The sequence below is a fragment of the Callorhinus ursinus genome, unplaced genomic scaffold (genome assembly GCF_003265705.2).
Source record: "Callorhinus ursinus isolate GAN/ISIS: 27379988/994484 unplaced genomic scaffold, GSC_fseal_2.0 scaffold4, whole genome shotgun sequence".
Taxonomy (NCBI): Eukaryota; Metazoa; Chordata; class Mammalia; order Carnivora; family Otariidae; genus Callorhinus; species Callorhinus ursinus.
The window spans coordinates 89944662-89971466 of record NW_027397066.1 but is presented as its reverse complement, the minus strand read 5'-3'; the positions used below and the strand labels follow the sequence as shown (position 1 = coordinate 89971466).

The 26805-nt window shown below is 42.6% G+C and overlaps 1 protein-coding gene across 1 annotated transcript in view; it reads right to left on the bottom strand.

The window, feature by feature from the left end:
• Positions 1-23999, bottom strand: part of MCUB (mitochondrial calcium uniporter dominant negative subunit beta) — a 93253-nt gene extending 69254 nt beyond the window's left edge. Inside the window, 1 exon segment of the mRNA XM_025873702.2 lies at positions 23744-23999. Within this exon segment, the coding sequence (XP_025729487.2) occupies positions 23744-23842 (99 nt within the window). The 5' untranslated portion in view covers positions 23843-23999.
• Between the last annotated feature and the right edge of the window lie 2806 nt (positions 24000-26805).

The window sequence follows — 26805 nt, the reverse complement described above, 5'->3', positions numbered from 1 at the left end:
ATCTGACTCAATGTATGCACATATGAATCTACTAAAAAAACTCAATTTTAAAAACTGGGCTTTTTCTCTACTCTTTTTATAAGACCTTTCTAATGAAAAAGCCGCTCTGTTTTTAAAGTCCATAAAACATGGAAATTGCATTATAGTTTTCACTGTTCTAATCAAACAATATTTTAAAACTGGTGTAGAAAGGACTTAAACTATAAAGAAACAAAAGCAACAGGAAGTCAATTATGGGCAACAATTGTAGGCACCCTGCTGTTCATAAAACACTTTCAAAGGTACCCTTATTTTTATATATCTCTAAAGTCTTTTTATGGTTAAAGAAACTGAGGATCCAAGGGTTACTCTTAGAACTCAGAGAAAAAAGGCTTGTGGTATTATTCTTAGCCTAATCCTAACAGCCTTCCAATAGAAAATCTTTTAAGACTATGCACTTCTCACAAAATAACAAAAACAGAACAGGATGGGCGCCTGGGTGGCTCAGATGGTTGGGCGTCTGCCTTTGGCTCAGGTCATGATCCCAGGGTCCTGGGATCAAGTCCCGCATCGGGCTCCCTGCTGGTGGTGGGGGGGGTGCTTCTCCCTCTGCCTCTCTCTCTCTGTCTCTTATGAATAAATAAAATCTTAAAAAACAAAAACAGAACAGGAAATGGATCTGAATTAGTCTTAACTGAGGGGTACTTCTAATTAAAGAAAAAAAGAAACAGTGTAAGGAGGAGTCTACCACCACCTAAATTGGTGGGATCTGCATGAACAAGAGGGAAGAAACCCAAGACCTTCCCAACGTTCGCATCTAAGCTATGATGAGGCAGTTCTGAGTAAGGGCCATGATCACAAAGAAAGAAATGGGACTCCTGCGAGGTCAGGCAGATGGACAAAATCAGTCCGGTGCCAGGAGCTATGCCAGGCCCTGGGGATACAAAAGGGACATAATCTCTCCCCTCATAAACCTTAATGATCAGCAGAACTAAAAGAAAGAAAAACACCATCAGAAGGAGCAGATTTCAGTACGCAGCCATTAAAGCTCACTCAGAAATTCATCTGAGCAGCAGCAGGGAAAAAATTTAATACGACAGTCTGTATCTATGTCTCCGTTTGCATCCCAGAACAGGAGATGGTGACGAAAATGAAGGTTTCTGTAGACTAGAGCTCTGCCCCCAATACCTAAAAACTTAGGGGCTTTCTCTACATCTTTAAACTAAAGCAGATGGGGTGAGAGCAGAGGTAGCCTGCACAGGACCTGTGTCTGCAGAGAGGGAAAGCCTTCCGGAAGCTGTCAGCGTGCCCTGGGTTAGTGCGAGCCGCGCATCTCTCTGCACAGACCCGCCATGCAAGTTATTTCCAGAGCAGAGGGAAGCACCAGCATGTAGACAAGGAGCAAGATGAAGGAGTCACGCGGGCCCTACCCCGCCTTCTGACGAAGAGTCACACCAGGAGGATGGTAATTTGTTGGGCCAGGCAGGGCCTTCACCTTGAGGCAAAAGAAGTAACTAAGAATCTTTTGTACTTTAGGCTCCACCTTCCAAAGAAACTGATGAAGGCATCAGCAGCTGTCCTTTGGAGGACTGTCAGGAGAATGCCAACCTGGTGGGGGAGGGGGGAGGCGCACCTGGGTGGTTCAGTCATTAAGTGGCTGCCTTCGGCGCAGATCATGGTCCCAGGGTGCTGGGATTGAGCCCCGCATTGGGCTCCCTGCTCAGGGGGAAGCCTGCTTCTCCCCTCTACCCGTCGCTTCTCCCTCTGCCTGCCACTCCCCCTGCTTGGGCACGCGGGCACGCCCTCCCTCCCTCCCTCTCTCTCTCCCCACCCCTTGAATGAATGAATGAATGCATGCCGACATGGCTACACAAAAATAACCTCAAAAAGCACAATGCATGGGGCACCTGGGTGGCTCAGACGGTTAAGCGACCGCCTTCGGCTCAGGTCGTGATCCTGGGGTCCTGGGATTGAGCCCTGCATCGGGCTCTCTGCTCAGCGGGGAGCCTGCTTCTCCCTCTCCCCCTGCTTGTGCTCTCTCTCAAATAAAAAAATCTTAAAAAAAAAAAAAAAAAGCACAACCATTCCCTTTAGAGGAGACTGGCTCTTAAATCCTGGGAACCTCACTAGGGCGCTTACTCTAAACGTTTGTACACCCTTCTGCCTTTTCACCTGAACACTGCTATTATCAGTGGTTGTCAAAGTGTGTTCCAAGCAATGTGCAGAGGTGCCCCACAGACCTGGTGGGGATGGCCAAAGGCGGACTAGATAGACCAGAGCCGGGCACGCCACACCATTTCCCTCAGGCGTGCATTATATCTGGTTTATATTTTGGGTTTCACCCAAACACAGCCCTTGAAAAGAAGATTCCACTACCTACATGTGAAAGTCTTTTCATTCTAAGTTGTTTATACCATGCTGGATTCCTGATGGTTTAGTGCAGTAGGCACAGATAAAATAGGGGAGCAAATACATTGGTAACAAGAAAATTCTAAAAGCAAACGAATTAATAGAGCAATTTTAAAATGCAACTTTAATAAGTCACTTTCTAAAAAGAACAAATTTAAAAGGACATGTCTTCAACCAACCAGAATATCAAATGTGAAATTGCAAGGAAGAAAAGTATCTGAATCAAGAGGGTCTTCTAATTTAGTATCTTTCCTGGATTATCTGAACCCAGTTCAGAGGACCATCTTTTAGAAAACATAAATTCGCTCAGGGTTTAAAAAAATGTAACTAAGAACGTCAAGCATACAATGCTACGGCTGCATTATGGAATATTATGCAACTATTAAAAATTGTTTATTAAGAGTTTTACTAATATACTAATAACTGCACAAATCTTTTAAAAAACTGATTACTTTGGTATATTAGTTTAACATGAAATTTACCAATATTTTCATTTATACCTCATAGTCAAGATTACATTCTCATGTATTTTCTTCTAATACTTCCAAAGTTTTTCATATTGACCCTTTCAAGTCTTATGAAATGTTGTGAATATATGAAGTACAAATTTACATTTCTTTATTTTTACAAATAGATAATCAATTACCCCAAAATCATTGACCAAGTAATCTGTTTCCTTAGTAGTCTGAAATGCCACTTTTATAATATACTAAATTCTCATTAATAGTCTGTTTCTCTATTCATTCTTCTATTCCCTGATCCATTTAGATATTCCTGAACCAATACAACACTGTCTTAATTATGACAGTCTTAGATGACATCTGTTAGGACAAGTCCCTTTCTTGTTTTTTTTAAATTCTGACTATTCTTTTCCAAATGAATTTCAAAAATAGTTTATCAGATTCCATGAAAAATTAACCAAAATGTCTGTGCAATATGATTTATCAATCATTCTTTATATTGCATTCAATTCCCCATCATCAACAATTTATAAAACAGGTGTTAGAAAAGCTAAGGGGAGCCCAGCTGGCTAAGTCGGTAGAGAATGCGATTTTTTTTTTTTAAGATTTTATTTATTTATTTGTCAGAGAGAGAGAGAGGGAAAGAGAGTGAGAGCACCAGCAGGGGGAGCGGCAGGCAGAGAGAGAAGCAGGCTCCCTGCTGAGCCCAAGGAACCAGATGCAGGACTTGATCCCACGACCCTGGGACCATGACCTCAGCCAAAGGCAGACGCTTAACCGACTGAGCCACTGAGGCGTCCCAGAGCATGTGATTCTTGATCTCAGGGCTCTAAGTTCAAGCCCCCTGGTAGGCACAGAGATTACTTAAAAAATATTTTAAATAAAATAAATTTTTAAAAAAATAAATAAGGGCCGCCTGGGTGGCTCCATCATTAGGCGTCTGCCTTCGGCTCAGGTCACGGTCCCAGGCTCCTGGGATCAAGCCCCACGTAGGGCTCCCTGCTCAGCGGGAAGCCTGCTTCTCCCTCTCCCACTCCCCCTGCTTGTGTTCCCTCTCTCTGTGTCTCTGTCAAATAAATAAAATCAAGAAAGAAAACAAGGAAGAAAGAGAAAGAAAGAAAGAAAAAAAGAGAGAGAGAGAGAGAAAGAAAGAAGGAAGGAAAGAAAGAAAGAAAGAAAAGCTGAGAACTGATGGGATGGGCTATGGAAAGCTATCAATAGTGAGGCATAAAACACGGCCCTTGTAACTTCTGTGAGGCATGACAAGAAAAAAGGTCAGGCTGACTTAGCACTTACTAGTAGCAGAAAAGCCTCAGTTTGCCAGGAGAGGAATTTTTGTTAGTATCGAACTAAGAAATGTAACCCTTCATAAGGGATAAAAAAAATAGACACGATCTTCAGTAGAGGGTGGCGGGAGATAAAACAAAATTTTCTTTCACTGGCCATTTCCAATATTCAAACCCTGCTAAAAGTGGACGATTGCAGCATCGGAGTGCAAACCTCAAAAACTCAAAAGAAAACATGTCAGTTTAGCTGACAGAGAAAAACACAACTGAATTCAGCGACTCAAACACCAAACTCCTCGCTGCAGACACACCCAGTTCCTTGGGCAGCCCAAGGCAACAGAATGAGTTGCCTGGCGATTTGCAGCACCACAGCAGAATGAGAAACAGGTCTACTGGCTACAACATTTCACCTCACTTTGATGTGCTATCCTTTAGCATGAATATTTTTAAAAGATGAGAAATAGAGGATATATTTTAAAGATGTATTCTTGCCCATTCAGCCACAACCCTACCTTATCTTTCCGCTAGGACGTTTTGGTAAGCAGACCATCACAAAATTGTGATTTGCCTTCTACAAGTGGAAAGGTGAAGGTTTCTGCTAAACTCAGTAGTTTTTAAAAACTAACGCCTTAAATGACAAAAGAACCTTTTGAGATCTGTCCCTTAGATAGTGATGTAACTCTTTAAAGTTTCTGTATTTTAGACCACATTATGGCCACAAAGCACATAGATTTAGCTTCTAATTATGTCAAATCTACCAACCAAAATAGCAAACAAGCTTTCATTTGTACTGGCTTAATTTTTTCAGTACAATAAAGGCAGCAAAATTACTATTTGTAACATTTGAAAAAAGAACTAAATATTTAATTCATTTTTACAAAGCCTCCAGCATAGACTGATATCTGCTATTTTTATATGAGCTCATTTCTTAGAAAAAGTTAAGATTATGATCTCAGTAATTATGCAACACTTAGAACATAGCTTTATATATTAGTCATTTATCACTGTTTCCTGTTAAAATCTGTAACTTTTTTTTTTTAAGATTTTATTTATTTGACAGAGAGAGAGCGAGCCAGAGAGCACAAGTGGAGGGAATAGCAGAGGGAGAGGGAGAAGCAGGCTCCTTGCTGGGCAGAGAGCCCAACATGGGGCTTGAACCCAGGACCACCCGAGCCAAAGGCAGATGCTTAACCATCTGAGCCACCCAGGCGACCCTGTAACTATCTTTTAAGAGAATACTCTCATTGCCCATAAACTTTCATTTCAAGCTTGTTACAAAAGTAATTTTCAAATCCTGTTATGTTCCTTTACAGGAATTTGGTTATTTCTTCTGTCCTCTAACTGCTATTTTCAGCCAGACTTCATGTTTGAATCAATCTCTGAAGAAACTCAAAGCTGACTGTAATACAAATCTCCTCTATGTGGCAGTGGTCAGGATTTTTGCACTGACCCTTAGCTGCCCTCATGTGTATTTAAAAGTCAGCTTCCCTTCCTAGATATATTTTTTAAAGATTTTATTTATTTATTTATTTGGCAGAGAGAGAGACACCGAGAGAGGGAACACAAGCAGGGGGAGTGGGTGAGGGAGAAGCAAGCTTCCCGCAGAGCAAGGAGCCCCATGCGGTGCTTGATCCCAGGACCCTGGGATCATGACCTGAGCCGAAGGCAGACACTTAACAAGTGAGCCACCCAGGCACCCTCTTTGAAACTTTTTTTTTTTAATTTTATTTATTTGACACACAGAGAGAGACAGCCAGAGACGGAACACAAGCAGGGGGAGTGGGTGAGGGAGAAGCAGGCTTCCCGCGGAGCAGGGAGCCCCATGCGGGGCTTGATCCCAGGACCCGGGGATCATGACCTGAGCCGAAGGCAGAAGCTTAATGACTGAGCCACTCAGGCGCCCCTAGATGCAACACCCTTAAGCAAGGACAAAGTCTGCACAACTGTACATGGTGGTCCCGCTTTGCTTTAAATGTGGGGTTTAACGAGAGTCCCTACAACTAAAATATGCTAGAGGGAAAAAAAAACAGAAATCAACCCCACCAGAACAATGCATTTCAAAGTATGGAGTTATCACACAAGGTCCCAGACTTCAGAGAACATGCAGTCTAACCGAACAAGTACAAATGCTCTCTATCATCAACTTCAATAAAAACAATGGAAGCAAGGGTCAAGTGGCATCCTACCAAAGAAAGTGAAGATCTGTGAAAAGGGAACAGAGCTTGTCAAGGAATACTGGAAGCGGACGCTGAGGGGCCAGATCTGCATATGCAAATGAGGGAAACTGGGATATGAAAATCAGGGGAGCTTCAAACAATAAGCTGCTTTCTCTTGCTACATGTCCTGTTCATTTTTACTATCCAGAAAGAGAACTCCCTCTTTAGGATTAATCGTGGGTTTGCCCAAGTCTATCTTACTATTTTTGTGCTTCAAAAGAAAGAAGAAAACTAGGGCACTGCAAGAGCTGGTTAAACGTATGGGGTTCGGGCCACCTGGGTGGCTCAGTCGGTTAAGCGTCTGCCTTCAGCTGAGATCATGATCCCGGGATCCTGGGGTCGTCTGGGCTCCTTGCTCAGTGGGGAGTCTGCTTCCCCCTCTCCCTCTGCTTCAGCCCCTTCCCCAAAACGTGCTCTTTAAGAAAAAAAAAAAAGTATGGGGTTCATCATCAGAGGACCTGGATTTAAGTCCTCACTCCCCCACCAACTAATTATGTGAATAATTTACTTAACTTTTCTGGGCCTTAGTGTTCCTATTTATAAAAGAGTATTACCCACATGACAAGGCTAGAGAGAGATTACACGAGATCGCATGTACAGGAAGTAATTTTTAAACTTTTAGGTAGTAAGTTATTCTTAGTGACTTCATCAAATTTTCATACATCTACCATCTTCAGATTTCAAGAACTATATTACTAAGTATTATTTTATGATCACTTAAGGGAATAACTTTAAAATTTAAGACACTGGACTATTTTCAGGGCACCTGGGTGGCTCAGTGGGTTAAGCATTTGCCTTGCGCTCAGGTCACGATCCCAGGGTCCCGGAATCGAGCCCCACATTGGGAGTCCCAAAACTGAGCCCGGCATTGGGCTCCCTGCTCAGCGGGGTATCTGCTTCTCCCTCTCCCGCTGCCTGTCCCCCTTGTTTGCATGTACTCACAAACCCCCTCTGTCAAATAAATCTTAAAAAAAAAAAAAAAAAAAGGCACTGGACTATTTCTGGTTGTGGGGGGGGGTGGATAGATTTTAAGCGACAGGAGACAGCTATATACAAATTTAACTCTGATTTTGCTATAATCTTGCTACAAAATAGGATGCGGACCCAAACTGTCTTTTGAAGTTCCTTGCCCAACATTCTTGGACTGTGTGAACTCAGTACACCTGACCACTGAGTTTGAACAATTAATGTCTCTTTTAATTAACTGATGTTAAGTTCCTCTTTTGAAGGCCAACTGCTTCTTTTGGAGGGAATAAAAAAGTTTCACCGGAACTTTACTCAGCGGTTTACTTGGAAACCTTTTAAAAAAGGTTTTGGAAAACTTTACACTTTTTCACCATAAACAAATTTCCATATGAAACTGGTACAACTGGGTCAACTCCGTGGTATACTTCAAAGTTTAATCTCACAGCTCTTAAGAGATTCAAGTATCCATTTCAAACTACAAAACAATCACATTTCAGCAGTGTTGGAAGCTCTTCTTCAACTGAGTCAGCATAATCAAACTCTGAAAAGATAGTCTTACAACTTTTTTTCTTTTTCAAAAGTGAGAGAGAACTTGCCTCAACAATAAAGCAGAGCGGCTGCTGGGGGCGCAGGCCTGAGATGCCACAGGCCAGGTCTGAGCCTCAGCTGCTGCCTCAAGTGATGAGTAAACAAGGGGGCAACGTGGGCACCCGTCTCCCAGGACGCCGGTGAGGGGGCTAAACGAGATGGTGAGGAACGAGCTGGCGCCAGTGTCTAGCACAGGCCATGGATTAGCTATCATCATGCATGTTATCAACCGAACAAAAGGAGCGGGGACTCCACAATAGTAGCTGGCAAAAAAAAAAAAAAAAAAAAAAGAGAGAGAGAGAGAAAACATTACCCAGAGGCTGGACTTGGAAAAACATCGGCCTCTTCATTAAAAATGATTTACTAAAGCACCTCAAGTCTTCACCTGGACCAGGAAGACAGAATTGTGCAATTCCAGTTTCAATGAATGTTAATGTTCAAAGGAACAATAAGGAAATAATTTGAGTGACTATCTGGCTGGGTCCTTCAACGAAGGGGGTCCCTACTCCCTTCAAGGCGGTCTTGGGTCCTCCTTCCCCGACACCCCCCCTCCACTAGCCCAGGCTTACTGCACCATCTCTGGCAGTTCCCCTGCACCCACACCCCAGTGCATAGTCCTTTGTGTAGAAATGCTCTTCTGATTATCCTTATCTGACTGAGCCATCTGTTTCCTGTTGGGATTCTGAATTATACAATCACTTTATACTCTGACTAGTCGTCCAGAAAGAGTTCTCACATCAGGACATGTTTTACACGTTGAGTATTGTTTTTCTCTGCCAATTTCACAGGTTAAAAAAAGAGAGAGAGAAAATGTATCCATTACCCCGTTGTTTTCATATTCATTTATCAGTGATGCTTACAATTTTTCATGTTTATTAGGCACTTTTAACTTCCTTTTCTGAGAATCACTTATGCCCTTTACCCATTTCTCTACTGAGATCTTAGTGGGTTTTTTATTATTTTTTTATTTTTATTTTTTTTTAAGATTTTATTTATTTATTTGAGAGAGAGAGAATGAGAGATAAAGAGCAAGAGAGGGAAGAAGCAGATTCCCTGCTGAGCAGGGAGCCCGATGCGGGACTCGATCCCGGGACTCCAGGATCATGACCTCAGCCAAAGGCAGTCGCTCAACCAACTGAGCCACCCAGACGCCCTGTTATTTTTTTTAAAGATTTTATTTATTCATTTGAGAGAGACAGGGTATAAGCAAGGGTAGAAGCAGAGGGCAAAGGAGAAGCAGACTCCCTGCTGAGCGGGGAGCCCAATGTGGGGCTCTATCCCAGGACCTGGAGGTCATGACCTGAGCCGAAGGCAGACGCTTAACCATTTGAGCCACCCAGACGCCCCTCTTGGTGGGTTTTTTAAAATAAGTTTGGGGGCGCCTGGGTGGCTCAGTCGTTAGGCATCTGCCTTCGGCTCAGGTCATGATCTCAGAGTCCTGGGATCGAGCCCTGCATCGGGCTCCCTGCTCGGCGGGAAGCCTGCTTCTCCCTCTCCCACTCCCCCTGCTTGTGTTCCTGCTCTTGCTATCTCTCTCTCTCTGTCAAATAAATAAATAAAATCTAAAAAAAATAAGTTTGAATGATCTTCATGTATGTATGTGCTATTTGGATGAAAGGAACAAACATCTACTTGACTTAGCTTAAGTGAGGATGGAATTTACTCTAAGGGCAAAGGGGTATCTCTCAAGAGCCTCAATGGAAGGATTTAATTACACCTTGGGAATGGACCAGGGACTGGAGTGTCATATTGAGGTTGGTGAGTCCTCTTGACCGTATTTTATTTCTCCTTTTCTCTACATGTCAGCATTGTTCTGCTTTATCACTACAAAATGATTTTCACCGTTTCCTAGTCCCCAAGGTAGAAAATGATCATTACCGACCAGCTCCAAGTGAACAACCCACTATTGAAAAGAGCAGCCAACAGGGATGGCAACCTTAAACCCCATTCCAAATTCCTGGGTCAGGTGACCAGTTAAATGCAAGTCACGTCCTACTAAGATGGCCAACTGTGCTGTAAGCTTGTATTTAAGAGCAGGGAAAACACCTGAGAAAGATGACTAGCAGAGACCACGAAGATGTTTTCTAAAGTTTCAAAACCAGTAACATTACTATGCTAAAATTGTTTTAATGCTCACTGTTGTGCCTATGAAAAACCTTTTCTAATGCCTAATAGTTTTAAATAAGCAGAATTATAAATGCAGTATTAAGATATTTCATCCTAATTCAGTTCCAGAGGTAAAGTCAAGTTATGTAATTTCTCTCCAACAGGTCAGACTTGGATGATTTCATACAATTGCAAGCATAACAACAACTGTTGATTACAATGCTTAGTCACTGGCACAAATTCAGACTTTACTAATTAAATGTGGCACAGTCATTCCTAAATGGAATAAACTAAATAAATGAAACTGCCTGGATTCATTACAAAGTGAATTTCATATACAAAGAAAGAGCTATAACCTGTTAGCAGAAGATCTGGGCTTAAGCTCAGACTGATGCAGTTACGAGTACCACACCGGGTGGGTGACTTCCAGGCAAGAACCCACAGCAAACACACCAAACCCAAACCTCTACAGAAAGAATACTACTATATAAAGGGCCAAAACACAAACCACCACAACTAAATAGTCATTACACTCTAACAATCCAAAGGTTTTTCTTGGTAGAGAAGGCAGACAGTAAGGAGTGGACAACAATAGATACTGACTAATTTTTAGCCAAGTTTATCAATCTCCAGACTCAAGCAGTTTCTGACTTTGGGACAGATATCAAAGACTGCAGACCTAAGGGACCCCCAGAACATTAGCAATGAAAGGAACCTTACAGGTCACCTCAGCTGACCTCCCATTTTGACCTTGACCTGAACCAGATCCCAACTAACTCTTCTCAAGCCTACTTTTTGGCTTCTCAATCATCCACCCCTTATCTTCCTACTTGTTCACTCTAACGTCCTCAAGCACCTTTTTGGGGGGCGGGGGGCTGTCTTATCTGTTCCTCTGTGGGTTGGACTGTGTGTTCCTGGAACAGTCAAGTGCTGCTTCCTTGATTTCTGATCTATACTATAAGCACAGTATCGTATCCAAAATTACCACCCCTTTAACCAGTGTCCCAGCCATAGTCTGGCCTCTTGTCTCCCATTGCACCTTAGCTTTGCCAGGTTGGCTATGCCCATGACAGCAGCTGTCCCTTTCAAGTACTGCACAGGTGTTGCCTCATCCCACCTGGGATGGTTATCAACTTGCTTCCAGCAGGCTCCAAATTCAACCTTTTTGACTTCTCTGTGAAAATGGATCTGGGCCCTTTAAATAGTTTCCGTCTGCTGGCGGGCACTAAAGTTTTGTCAGTAGGGGGCACTAGAGAGACACTGGAGGAGGAAAAGAGGCTCTGCTTCCTAGCTCTGGTCAGCTGTGTTCATTGAGCAGGCTCCAGCAGTCCTTCTCTGGCGTCTGCCCGAGTTCTTCTAGTAACTTAAAAGTCCTGTGCTTTAAGAAGCAGTCCATACATGCGTGAACAGCCAGAATAGATACAAATAGTTTCTTAAACAGAGCTGAGCTCTGCTTACCTACTAGTCTGCCCAATCTCAGGTGATTTTCCTCATTCTGAAGCAACAAAGGATAACAACTTTCTCTCACAAGAAACCTTCTTATATATTTGAAAACAAAGATTTACATCTTCTTTGCTTTCTTTTCACCAGATTAAGAATATCCAGCCCTTTTAATCATCTTCTATAGAAATCCCCAACATCTTAATCCTCCTCTGGAGGTATCTCCCTCCCCACCAGCTTGTCAGTGTCCCTTCTGACGTACTGACTCAGAGACAAACCATAATGCCCTGATGCAGGATGCAGCAGGATCACTCATGTTGTAACAATACCGGGCTAAGGCACAGGTGCCATTAATATTATAATATGTTCAGATCAGTGATAACAGTATTACGTATTTCCAATTATATGTGTTTCTACATAATACATATTGTATACTTTAGCCCTTTGGACAACTGTTTCATTAAAGCCTTATTAATGTTTCATGGACAATTAAATACAGTGTCCAAGCTCAAGACATGCATAAGGATCTATGGTAATCTAGTCATTTCATGATCTAAAACAATAATTATACTGAAGTACATGAAAAGCAAATGAGAAAGGAAAACATTTCTTATATCTCAAAGCTAATCAAAGTAATGCATTCAAGACTGATCAACAGTGGGAGCACCTGGCTGGCTCAGTCAGAAGGGCATGGGACTCTTGATCTCAGGGCCAGCTATGAGGAGTTTGAGCCCCATGTGGGGTGTAGAGATTACTGAAATAAGTAACACTTAAAAAAACAAACCAAAAAACCCAGATGATCAACAATGATATCCAAGCCTGACAAATTAAAATTAAAAAGCCAGCATATAAGCCAAAGAAAGGCAATTAAGTAAATAATGTGGTAAGGAGACATTATAAAAGGTCATATTAATAAAACTCTTTCTGAATATACCCTGAATTACAATGGATTATTCTCAATATGTTATATACTAAGCTATATTTCATTCTAAAACACAGCATTTTTCAACAGTCCTAAGTAATTAAGATTGCCCTTTAAAAAACTTTTTCCCTTTTTTAGACCATATTTCTAACAGGCTAGCCTAAAAAATGCAATTAAATTCATACACTAGATATGCATGGTACTTTTATAATTTTTATCTATTAATCATCACAATTCCTCTAAACGAAGTCCTTCCCTAAAACCATACTGTCAGTACTCTCTAGTTTTTTTTCCCTCCTTATCAAGTGTCATTGCATAAACTTGAATTCTGGCTTCAGCTCCTAACTGAATCATCAGAACTTACTTCTCTCCCTAGACTTAGAGTGTACAAGTGAGACTACACCCTTTCCTATTAAGCTACGGCCCCAAGGACATATAACGAACCTAACAAGCTGTCAAATGTTCCTGTTCTAGCCCAAATTAAAAATGCTGCATTTCCATCATTTCCTTTTTAAGTTTTCCAGAAAGAAATAAAGCTTCCCTATAAATATCTATTGCTGAGGAACACATATAACCAAGCTCAATAGAGCCTTGGAAATTCAGTGCCCACAAAATGCAAAACTCTCCTGTTTCTGGCCAAGGGGCCTGCAGCAGAAACAGCTAGATGTCCATGGAACTCCATCTCCCTCCTTCCACACTAATCAAGTTTTAGCTGGAATGTGGCTCCCTGCCAGGATTACATCTCTCAGCCCCCTTGTAGCTAAAAGTGGCCATCTGACATAGTCAATGAAATATTCAATGGAATGTGAGCATGGGTGTTATGTGATATCACCAACCTCGCACATTAACACCCTGCAAGTACAAAAGCAAAACAAAACAGTCCTACGGTCCACAGGTTGATGAGGACAGAGAAAATGGTCAGCTTAGGGTCCCTGAATGACCGTGTGGAGCAGAGCTAGTGCTACAAAATTCACCTCAGAACCACTGCCTAGAGAGGATAAACTTAGCTTAAAAATTGTGTTTAATCACTGTTGGGTCTTTTGTGTCAGCAAAAGCTGAACCTTGTAGCTTATTCTAACCAACAGAGATAATATTCATTTAGAAAATGATTTGAGAAAGGAAAAACAGTATATACACATGGACTGTAAATTCTAATGGTGGATTCAGATTAAAGGTAAATGGTACCCCTGGTTTAATGATAATTCCAAAGAGAAACAAACCCTTTGGAATAAATGCGTGTGCCAATGCACTGCTTCTCGAACATTCCTTACTCAAGTCTTCACTTCTTCACCCATCATGTTACTTCTCCCACAGAATTAGAACTCACCACAGGACTGATTGTTCCCCTGCCTTCAGACAGCAACTCATCATCTTAGTCCCAGTCTTTCCATTCTCTTCTTTCTCTCGAGCCTGCCAGGCACTGTGGCTTCGTGATTAGGTAGAACCCTAATCTACTGAAATCTGCTGAACACCTATACGTCTTCACATTCTTCCTTTTGTTCTTCCCATTGTTCTAGTTCCTGTTCTTCCAGCTCCATGTACAGTAACCATGACTTCATGATTGGTCCTTAGTTCTGTGCTCACTTACCTCGTCCCACTATACACACACTGGATTGCCAGACCCAGATTCATCTTCTAGCACAGCATCTCTATTACTACTGCCCAAAGTCCTGGTATACTGTCTACAGGCCAGGAGTTGGCAAACTATGACCTATGGGCCGAATCTGACCTCTCGCCATTTTTTAAAATAAAGTTTATTGGAAAACAGTCACACCTATTCATTTATATATTGTCTGTAACTGCTTTCCCATTACAATGCCAGAGCTGAGTTAGTTGTGACACGGACAATAGGATGCAAAGCCCAGATCACTATGTGGACCTCAACATAAAACGTTGATCAAGGGGCGCCTGGGTGGCTCAGTCGGTTAGGCATCTGCCTTAGGCCCAGGTCATGATCTCAGAATCCTGGGATCGAGCCTGCTTCTCTGTCTCCCTCTGATGCTCCCCCTGCTTGTGCTCTCTCTCTCAAATAAAATCTTTAAAAAATAATAACATAATTTTAAAAAAGATAATCAACATGTGGTATAGACCAGCATCATTTCTCATAAAGACAATGGCAACTATCTTATTCATTTAGCACCACAAGCACTGGCAGAATAAGAAACACAAACATACATACGCCCAAAGATGTAAAATATTTGCTACCTCCCTTAATCAGCCCCTAAGCTCTGCAAGACCAATAGATGGTAATCTTACTCATGGCAGCTCCACGCTCCAAAGTGGAGTATGCCCCACTTCTGGAATAGCAATAAAAAGGTGGTCACAGGAAAGGACCTGCAGGTTTCCTAACATCAAAAATTATATTCTTTTCTTTGGGGTTTATTTTCCAAAGGGTTAATCTTATACTTTGCCAGGGCGCCTGGGTGGCTCAGTCATTGGGCGTCTGCCTTCAGCTCGGGTCGTGATCCCAGGGTCCTGGGATGGAGTCCGGCATCGGGCTCCCTGCTCCACGGGAGGCCTGCTTCTCCCTCTCCCACTCCCCCTGCTTGTGTTCCCTCTCTCGCTGTGTCTCTCTCTGTCAAATGGGTGGATAAAATCTTTAAAAAAAGAAAAAAAAACTTAATACTTTGCCCAGGAGCTACATCTTACAAATAAACATTTTTATCATTGATTTTTAAATATTCTAAATTATTTAAGTTTTAATGATTGAGCTTTTAGTACTAACACTAATAATTTTGGCAATCCCAAAACCTCACTTTATAAGTCTAAAACTAGTATGATCTAACACTTTAAGAATCCCATTTAGGAAAGCCCTTGTCTATGGAGACAAGTGCTACCTTCCCCACACGTAAAAAACCGTCCTAAATCAACACCACACTTTAAGAACAGCCAAGACAATTACTGAAAAAGAATTAACAAGTGCTGACGAGGAGGTAAGGAAAAGGGAACTCTTGTGCACGGCAGACAGGAATGTAAATTGGTGCAGCCACTACGGAAAATAGTATGGAGAGTCCTCAAAAAAATTAAAAACAGGATTATCACATGATTCAGAAATTCCATTTGTGGGTATTTATCTGAAGAAAACAAAACCACTAACTTGAAAAGATATATGCAGCCCCATGTCCACTGCAACATTATTTACAATAGCCAAGATATGGAAACAAACCACCTAAGTGCACATTGATAGATGAATAAAGAAAATGTGGTGTACACACACAATGGAGTATTATCCAGCCATAAAAAAGAATGAAATCTTGCCATCTGCAGTAACATGGGTGGACCTTGAGGACATTATGCTAAGTGAAATAGCGTCTGCTCTCGGAGAAAGACAAATATCAAGTGATGTCACTCATATGTGGAATCTAAAAAAGAAAAAAACAAAAAACAAAACAAAAAAAACCCCAACAAGTTCATAGATACAGAGAACAGATTGGTGGTTGCCAGAGATGGGGGACAGGTGAAATGGGTGAAGATGGTCAAAAGGTACAGACTTCCAGTTATAAAAATAGATGTCACGGGGATGTAACGCACAAGATGCAACACATAGCATGGCGACTCTGGTTAATAGCACTGTAGTGCGTATTTGAAAGTTGCTAAGAGACTAAATCTTAAAAGATCTCATCACAAGAAAAAACTTCTGTAACTATGTATGGTGACAGATGTTAACTACACTTATCGTGGTGACTGTTTTACAAAACATATACAAATATCAAATCACTTATGTTGTACGCCTGAAATGAATCTAACGTTGTAGGTCATATACCTCAATAAAAGAAAAAAAAAAACAGCTAAGAAAACGCACATCCTTACACACCAGGCTGCACTTAATTTATGCTTCATTAGGTTATGTTAATCATATCCTTTAAAATTCCTGATTTGAAAGCATATCTGAAATAAAACTAACCAAGATATGATTTAAGATTACTGCTTCCTTTGAACAGAAAATACAATACATAAAGATTATTTTGATTAACTTTTAAAAAATCTTCAATTATTCAAGGTTCATATCACAAAAAGTAGGGAAGAATGCTTCATGTGTTCCCAGCTGGATGCAGTGGACAAGAGGAAACTGAGAAGGTAAGACCTGGAGAAAGCACACCATTAAGGAGCTCCATGTAATATTTAGTTCTTGGTCATCCGTCCACTCACCCTCTACCCGACAAGCATGTATTATGCACCTACTGTGGCAGGGCCGAGGCCATCAGAGGTGAGGAGAAAGAGTTCTGACCACAAAGTGCTGAGAGAATCCAGGTGGGAAAACCATATGAGCACAACTGGAACACATGGTGGGATGTTGTAAGTGTCGTGGGAGAGGAAAAAAGAACGTGGTTAATTCTGCTGGCACAGACCTGTGGACCTCAGCAAGATGGGGATCTGGGCAGTGGGTGGGTGGGTACTGGAACTCAGCCCTGGGGGGAAGTGCAGAATTCAGGAGAGTGAGGGAAGGGTGATTTGGGTGTGTGTGTGTGTGTGTCAATGCTACCCAGGGAACATCACAGGCACCAATTACGGGACACGGAAGGCATGGAGTAGAAAGTAGGACAGAAGGGATGAGGCCACTGGATTTCTGGATCAACTGTAGCTTATGTTTTGGGTTTTTTTTTTTTTTTTAGATTTTATTTATCTGACAGAGAGAGACACAGCGAGAGAGGGAACACAAGCAGGGGGAGTGGGAGAGGAAGAAGCAGGCTTCCCGCGGAGCGGGGAGCCCGACGCGGGGCTCGATCCCAGGACCCCGGGATCATGACCTGAGCCGAAGGCAGACGCTTAACGACTGAGCCACCCAGGCGCCCCTGTAGCTTAAGTTTTAAAGCTTTCTTACCTTGGTTTCATGAATAACCAACCCATAAAAGGATAATTTACAAGGTCAAAAGAAACCGTACTTTCTCTTAAAAAGTGGAAATTGCTTTATTATATATTATCTGAAACATTCTCAAAGCAGACTTGCAGAAATGAGTCATCAGACTGTAAAATGTCATCACAAATATCCCCTAGCAAGGGCTTAGAGAGCCAATGCTACGTTGATCTGTTTGCAGACATTGTCTAAAACAATGTTTTTTCAGGTTTGTGGTCACAATACCATCAGCCTCTCTAATAAAAATGTACACTTATATTCCAGCTGCATTACTGGTGCAAAGAGCAGTTATTCATCAAACACCTTTTAAAATCCTCTCTTCAAATAACCTATTCAGCCTACTGGGGAAACTCATATCAAAAACAAACAAAATATTTAACAAGAGAGAGCCACACATGAATACGCACACACGCACAGTCAGAAAAACAAGGATTTGTCAAAAAGAGTAACTTCTTCCTTCCTCCAACCAGATTCAGGACAATTTATTTACCGTTATGCCTAAGAGGTTAAAAATAAGCTAATTCATCAAGTCCCAGAAATGTGATTTAAGCAATGGTTCATTATAAAAGCATTCCTACAACAAAATAATTGAGAGTTCCCAGTGGAATTAAATATAGTGGGATTACCACTCGTGTTCACAGCAGCTATAAACCAAACCATCTCTCCATCTAGTAAGTATCAAAAGACCCTCAGGTACAACACCTACTTGTGGAATGACCCTTGCCGATCAGGAAGACTTTTTCCTACCTAAAGTTGCCACAATAAAGCTTTGCGCACCTATCCATTTCTTGATAGGAGGTTTAATGTTTCATGTCACTTCTTGTTTCTGCTCACAGGCTATAAACATTTCAACTCCGGCTCCATCTCTTGTTACTCTTTTCATGGCTCCCTATTTCTTGCCCTGAAACCTACTGAGAAATTCTCTTCAGTAAACTTTGTTTATAGTGTAGTTTTCATACATCATTTCTCACCAGTATTGTGAATCCTGAATAGAAATCTATCCCCGGGATGCCTGGGTGGCTCAGTCGGTTAAGCATCTGCCTTCAGCTCAGGTCATGATCCCAGGGTCCTGGGATCAAGCCCCACATTGGGCTCCTTGCTCAGCGGGGAGTCTGCTTCTCCCTCCCCCACTTGTGCACACACTTGCACTCTCTCTCTCTCTCTCACACACAAATTAAAAAAAATAAATCTTTAAAAAAAATAAAAAAGAAATCTCATTATCCCCCAAAAGAGCTGTCAAACAAAAGCCTGGACTGCAATGTCTCTATTCCCTTTATAATGAAGATACATCTAAGATAAAAATCATGTACAATCAAGTAATACCATTTATGAGTTAATGGAATAGGAAACTCTGAGAATAAAGAGATTTAGAGGCATGGGTAGTTGACCCAAACTAGATTTTAAGTCAGGTGAGGACAGGGGAGGTCGCAAGGAAGTAAGAATTGGGACAGGTGAGGGTAGTAAGAAGGAAAAAGGGTGGCGAGTAAACAAGTTCAGCACCCCACTTAAGAGAGAACCATACATGTCAATTACATCTCAATTAAAAAGAGCAAGAGAACCACAGCATCAAAATTAGACTCTTACAGTAGCTGAATTCAATACAATCAATATTTATTGAGCACTTCCTATGCACAAAGCCCCTAGGAGACTGTGAAGACAGATGCTGGTTTGCCACACTTCCGCAATTAACTACTTAGAACATATTTGTTCAAACATCAAGGGCTGATTTTTTAAATTTCTTAAAACCTTATTTATGTGGGGTGCCTGGGTGGCTCAGTTGATTAAGCATCCGCCTTCAGCTCAAGTCATGATGGGATCTAGTCCCAAGTCAGGCTCTCCTTGCTCAGCGGGGGAGTCTGCTTCTCCCTCTGTGTCCCCCCCCCCCAATTTGTGCGCTCTCACTCTCGTGCGCACTCTCTCAGATAAACTCTTAAAATAAAGTTATTTATGCACATTTTCCCATTAAAGGACAATTTCAGAAAAAATGGGTTAGGATGTGAATGGAGGAAAAAAAAATGAAGGTAGAGACGATGAAACCATGAGTATGGTAAACACATAAAATGCTTTTCATTTCACATTTGTTAGAAGGTGGGTTGAAAATCGGACTCTAGGCTTTCTGGCAGCCAGTGCACAGGGAGAATAGCACTGGCTACACACTCATTTCACTGCTGGTACAATAAACCCAGCATCTGGGCAGGAGAAACCAGCGACTTGAATACTAAGACTAGACAGCAGTTTCTTCTGGGGGTCCTCTTAACCTTTTAACTGACTACATGTTTCATAGGGCTGTTTTTTTTAAAGGTATGCTAATGTGGGAAATTCAGTAAAAACATTTGGGTGAGGGATTCCATGCAGTCTGAACTCAGATGTATGCAGCTCAGAGAACAGAAAGCTGATATTTATTTTTAAAAAGACAGGAAAATTCATACTGTGGTAAATTAAATGGGATTTTTTAAAAAGAAGATGCTTTGGGGCACCTGGGTGGCTCAGTTGTTAAGCATCTGCCTTCGTCTCAGGTCATGATCCCAGGGTCCTGGGATCAAGCCCCACATCAGGCTCTCTGCTCTGCAGGAAGCCTGCTTCTCCCTCTCCCACTCCCCCGCTTGTGTTCCCTCTCTCGCTGTCTCTCTCTCTCTGTCAAATAAATAAATAAAATCGTTAAAAGAAAAAGAAGATGCTTCTAGAATACAGCTGAGGTAACACTATTTACTATCTATTGGTTTATAGCCTACAGGTTAGCTCAAGATGTCTATTATATAATGGTTTCAGGGTTCTAATGCTAAATACTCTTGAATAAGCAACATTTCACAGATGAAAACACTGCTGATGACAGAATGATCAGAGCGAGACTTAATACTGACATGCTTACCCGATCAAATAAATTTCAATTACTCTTCAAAGGGAAAAGTTACTAGGACCACAAGGTAGAGCTGCTACTCTAGTGACTGCCTAAGATCACACAGAGGATTGTTCAACCATTAAGACAACCATTCTGACACTGACAGTATTTCATTCAATATTCTCCTTACATCCCCTGGTAAAATCACAAAATGGCAATTTTCAAGATGGAAAGGGCTTTGGGGACCAATTAGACAAGTCTCTTTGTTTTGAAAAGGGAGTACAACAGGCCCAAACAGACCGAAAGACTTGGGGCTAAGTTGAGAGAGCTCTGCGGTGGCAAGGCCACCACGAGTGCCAACCGCCTACCACCACCTCAATTAGCTGCTCATTTCTATTCTATGACCTAAACACATTTAGTTTATAGAGCAATCAGATCAACCAATATTTGCCTCGGGTTTTCTACCTTAGTTTCACAGGGACCTCATTCCACAAGTATTTATCTGCCAAGACACAAAATTATGTTCTAGCTTAGAGTTTGCCATAAAACAGCACTAATAGTGTTTGTTAAATTGCAATAAATAGTAAAATCTAAAAAAAAAAACTGAGCACTAATACTAATACCTAAGCACTGGGAAGATAGTAATGTTTAACAAACTGGTCTAGAATGACCTTGCCCCAATGTCTTCTGTACAAACTCCAAGGTACAACTAAACACCCTCCTCAGGAGAGCGCTCTGAAACCAGTATTACAGAGTACAGTGCCCTAGTTACAAACACAAGAGGCAGAATGGGAGTCAAGTGTCAAATGGGATTGACCTACATTCAAAAGGCAAAAGCAATTTCTAAATTAACATCTGGTGGTGGAATGGAAACATGTATTGCTATACTGCTTTGTTTCCAGATGTTTAAAAAAAAAAGCATACCCAAACTTCTCTGCAAAGTACACTTGATTTTTTTAAGTTTTAAACACAGCTTATGTAGAGACTCAAATGCTGTCCTGGGGGCCTGAAATCTTACCAGGGAGGTTTTCAAACTAAGCAGCAGAAAACCCAAGTTAAGAAAGGCACAATTAGGTAAGGGCTTTCTGTTTAGAGATAATTCACCAGGTGCCATCATCACTCAAAGCTGTGTCCTGCAGAACAGAAAGACCAGCAGGAGCCATGGATTGCCCTGACAACCGCTCAGCCTCAGCCAGTGTGCTGCTGACAAGCAGAGATGCTGACTCTGGATCGTGACCATAGACACCGGGCCATGCCTTGGCTAAAGGTAACACGACATGCTCTTGCTCGCTTATGCTTCAGATTAAATGCGTTCTTTAAAAAACAATTCTGGTATACAAAGTGTATCCATGTTGACAAACTTTTTCCCACCCAAAAAATACTGACAGACTTACCTACCATATGAAGGATGAGAATTGTCTATTTTCCAAAATTACCAAATCCTCCTATAAATTAGAGCACACTCATACTTTCAGAAAAGGTCAAATATAATTGGGAATGCTTACTTGAGCTACTATCAATGACAAGTCCTTGCAAGCTAAGATTTTATGAGCTGTGGGGTTGCAAATATCACTTTTGTTGTGTTTTTCCTGTTTTCATGGATGCTAGGGGTCTGAATGTGGCAAAAATATATAAAATACTTGTCTTTAGCCATAGGACTCTTCATATCACATGGGGAGACCACAAAACAGACTTTGAGTGAAAAATGTCCCCACGGCCAGTTAACAGAATTTGTAGAAAATGGTTTAGTAGTCCTAACTAAAACTCCTAAGTGGCCAGGATATTTGTCAGTTTCTTTATGGTATGATTTCAAAGAGGCGAACTATAAAGAAGCCAACTCACAGGCTTGTCTTTCTTCTTTCAGGGGTCTTTTATGAAGTAAAATGATGGAAGCATTTCCACTTCTAAAGTTCAGTAAATTGACTTAATAGGATGGACAGTCAAAACTTAAAACAAATATCTGCAAATTAGAAACAAGCCAATGTAAGGCTTAAGATGATTACCTAGAGGCGAAGTACTGAGTGTTCCCCTATGATTAAGCCTAATAAGCCCCACTGTATCATTTTCTTTTTTTTAAAGGGCATCCGCATTCCTGCTGGGGCATGCAGTGGCACCAGGTGGGAATAGCATCTGGTGGGAAATATGGAGAAAGGGGCTTAGAGATGATAATTTGAGAAAGGGCAGCCAGCTCTGTAACAATTCTACTCCAGATGTTAAATGGACTTAACAGAAAACGAAATTAATCATTTATGTTTAAATGGTGGTATAGTGAAGGGGGCTCCTTGTGTTGGGCTTGTTTCACTGTTTAGTATATTTCTGACCGAGAAGTACAACACTTTCTAATAAAGTACAATTTCATAAAGTGGAAGCCCCTCTCTCCAATTTACTGCTAAGTATCATTTTAAGGAGTTTGCCCCTTTTCCTTGGTGTTAGTAACAAAATGCCCTTCCTCATTCTCTCTCAAACACTCAGGGAGAGAATTTTAAATATGTATTTAAATATTTCCTCCAGCATTCAAAACTGTGAAGCCCTGAAATAGCTGGAGAAAAAAAAACACAGGAAGTGAAAGTGACAAGATAATGGCATGGCTTTTGTTTTTCTTGCAAACTGCAGAGCTAAACGTATTTTTCTCTTTAACAATCTGAAACTAATCTAATGGGGGGAGGGAGGCTGAGAATTAAAACTCAGAAACAGCGCGCTCCCCAACCACACGCACCTGGAAGGCTTTTTTTTTTTTTTTTTAAGATTTTACTTATTTATTTGAGAGAGAGAATGAGAGATAGAGAGCACGAGAGGGAAGAGGGTCAGAGGGAGAGGCAGACTCCCTGCCGAGCAGGGAGCCCGATGTGGGACTCGATCCCGGGACTCCAGGATCATGACCTGAGCTGAAGGTAGTCGCTTAACCAACTGAGCCACCCAGGTGCCCCCTGGAAGGCTCTTTTTAATGGGCTGTCTTTCCTCATCAGGCTCAGTTAGGGCTCCTGTCGGGCTCCATCCCAATCCGAGTTGCACGCAGCATTTCCCCCTCTTGTCTTTTCTAGTGCACATCCACTCTCTTCTCTTTCCTCCCAGCAACGGTTCTACCCAGGCCACAATACAACTGTGTCAGGCCCGCTGTTACTCACCGACACACACTCATGATTCACCCGTGTCTCATAACAAAACGCGAGTTTTTCTTCCCCCTTTAGAAGGGAGGGGCTGGTGGTTTTCAGACTGGAGATTTCACTTCCCTACGGCAGTGCACACTCGGGGCAGTCACTGTGCTCCATCGTTTCCTGAGCCCCTCTCCCCACCCATGACCGAGCCGACGGCAAAGGGACTCTGAAAACTTCCTCCGGAGCGCGTTTTGGCCGCGGAGAAACTGCCTCCCGGAGAGATTCTGCTGCTCCCTGAGGCGCCTCCCCGTGGTCCCCGCACCCCAACTTGACGGAGGTGATGCTCCTCCTCGCCGCCCCAGCCTCGCCTTCCCTCGGCCGCTGGGCGTGACTGCGCCTGCAGACCTGGGAACCCACGTCTGCGGCCCGGGCGCCCACTTGTCGGGGTCTTCCCGCGCGCAGCCGGAGGGCCAGCAAAACACGGTGAACTTGCCAGCCGCTCGGCTTTCGCTCCCGCCCAAGTTTCCCTACGCAAACTTTTCCAGGCGCCCCCCGGCCTCCGGAGCCGGGCTCTGTCTCACCTGAGGCATCGGCGTTCGCGGCCGCGGACGCGCTCGGCCCCGGGGTCCGGGGATCGGCAGCAACCGCGGGCGCCGCGTGCAGGCGCCCCTCAGAAGCATTATCCTGCCCAGACGCGGGCTCCCGCACAAGTCAGCCAGCCAGCGCCCCGAGGCTAGCAGTGCGCGCTCTCAGTGCGTGCAGCCCGGCCCGCGCCTCCCGCCAGCCCCCGCCTCTCCGCGCCGCGCCGCGCCGCCGGGCGGGGGGAGGGCTAAGGGGAGGGTGTGTCCCGCTTCCCGAGGCTCTGTGTAAGCGCCCGGCGCCAAACTGTTTTCTCTCCTCCGACGGAAAAAAGAGGAAAAAGGGGCGGGGCGCTAGTGAACCGCCCTCCCCCATCTTAGATTTCGACGGGCAGCGCGAATGCGTGGCGTACACCTCTTTTTCCCGTGGAAGCCCCTTCTGGAATAAACGAGAGTTTGCGATCACACCTTGGGGGCTGTTGATTTCAACACCCACCGTTAATTCTGGGGACTTAGTGTCTCCGTCCCCGCCCACGGGGCAGGGAGGAGTGGGGGTGAGGAGAGGAGAGCCTCCGGGACCTGGAGAGACGCAGGCGGGAACCCTCTGGGAGTTAGTCTCCAGGACCGAGTGGGAAAGGGGGAGAGAAGCAGGTCCCCAAGGCTCCACGCGTCAGTTGTCTCCGAGGCTTATGCTAAGGGCAGCGATGGCCAGGGAGCGTCCATCAGAGTCAGCTCAAGGCCTACTTCTGCCGGAGGTTTGCAGTTCTCTAGACGGTGGTCCGCCTGGACCTCTATGGGACAAGTCTCCGCCACAGCGCAACTGGCTTCTCTTTTCAATTGCGTTTTTAATGAAAAGAGCAAAGGAACCGGAACTTAATCTTTCCAGCAACGGGAAAATGTAATGTTTTGACTTTTTGTTTATAAAAACAGATTAAGAAGGGACGCCTGGGTGGCTCAATCGGTTAACGTCCGCCTTCGGCTCAGGTCATGATCCCAGGGTCCTGGGAAGGAGCCCCGCATCGGGCTCCCTGCTCAGTTGGGGAGTCTGCTTTTCCCTCTGCTTGCCGCTCCCTCTGCTTGGGCTCTCTCTCTCTCCCTCTGACAAATAAATAAATGAAGTCTTTAAAAAATAATAAAAAAATAAAAACAAATTTTAAAAACACTATTTGAGCAACCTAATCTTTCACATAGCTTGGTTATAATAGAGTTCTCAGATAAAATACAGGATGCCCAGTTAAATTGGAATTTCGGATAAACAAGTAATTTAAGTATGTACCAAATGTTGCATGGCCAACACTTTAAAGAAAAATGAGATATTTGGGATATACTTAGATTAAATTATTTATTTATCTTTTAGCTATAAAATGAATAAATTCTGGGGACCTAATGTACCACACGATAACTATGGTTAATAATACCATATCGTGGGGCGCCTGGGTGGCTTAGTTGCTAACCTCTGCCTTTGTCTCAGGTCATGATCCGAGAGTCCTGGGATCGAGCCCCGCGTCAGGCTCCCTGCTCCCGGGGAAGCCTGCTTCTCCCTCTCCCTCTGCCCCTCCCTCTACTTGTGTTCCTGCTCTCGCTGTGTCTCTCTCTGTCAAATAAATAAATAAAATCTTAAAAAAATAATAGTAATGATACCATATCATATGCTTGAAATTTGCTAAGAGAGTAGTAGATCTTAACTGTACTTAGCACATCAAAAAAAAAAAGTATACTAGGTAACAGATGTATTAATTAACTTGGGATAATCATTAGAAATGCATACATATATCAGGCCATCACATTGTACCCTTTAAATGTATTCACTTTTTATTTGCCCATTATATCTCAATAGAGCTGGGGGGGAGGAAGAGAAAGGAACAAAAGAGTTTTATAAGGGAAAATGGAGAAGAGGAGAAAATGTCTATTTTAGAGCACAGACTCTGCCCATACACATTGTAATACTTTTTTCCCAATAGTTTTTGGCAACATTCCCTTTAATTAAATTTTTGTAGCACAACAGTTTTGCAATACTTTCTATAGAGAAACTAGGAAAGATAGCTGTCTTCTCTAGCATGTTGATTTGTTTTATATCATTGATAGTTGAGAAAAGTGTCTCTAAGCTTTACAACTCACCACTGGTAACATCATGTTAATTCTTAGGATTGTTCTTAAATTGGGGAAAACTTCCTTCAGGTGTTTTTCATGTATGTAATAATTAAAAGAGTATTCCACAGACCGACTTCTGGTTCCATTCATTTCAAATGCCATTTTTCACTAGCCCCAGACTTCTGGTAACTTGGCACTGTAGGACACATTCATACTCTAGTACAATCTCTGGCTCTACAATTTGGGGTCACAATACAGGGTAAGTTGGCCCAGTAGGTGATCGGAGTATTCTTAGAAGCCACTTCTACATGGGTGTGGCTAGCAATAATTTTAGTAAACCTGGAAATTACCTGTAGGCTGCTTAAAAATATCCCACTAAATCCAAACTAGATGTACCTCCACTTCAACTTATTTTCTGCTGGATCTTGAAAATGGCCATAACTCCTCAATCACATGATAAAAGAAAATGTGTGACAGAGGAGTGGTGGAACAAAAAAAGAGACAGTGGTCTTGATTTCAGGAAAAATGTCTTACTTTTAGTAAAACAACAAAAAACACCAACACATTGCTAGGGACCCTTCACTCCACTGCAACTGTCTTGGAAGAGGCTTGTGTAAGTGAAGAGCCCCTGAAACTTCAACTAAATTAACTTTGCTGGTACCTAAGTCCTCAATAAATGCTCTTATTATTATTACAGACCATTCCATTGCACTTAACACCTGCCTATTTTGTAGCATTTATCACACTATTTGTTTGCACCTATGTCTGGCTCTCCAGCCAAATTATAAATGCAGGAGCAGGTGCATGGTTTTATTAATCTTCGTGTCAGAGTGCCTAGCACAGTTCGTGCTTTAGAGACTTAGTCAACAATGAATAAATGAAATTATGCTAATGGAAAGGAAAAGATACTGCAAGAACAACTTAAAACAGATGGACTGAGGAAAAGTCCAGGAGCTGTGGATACAAGTACTGGT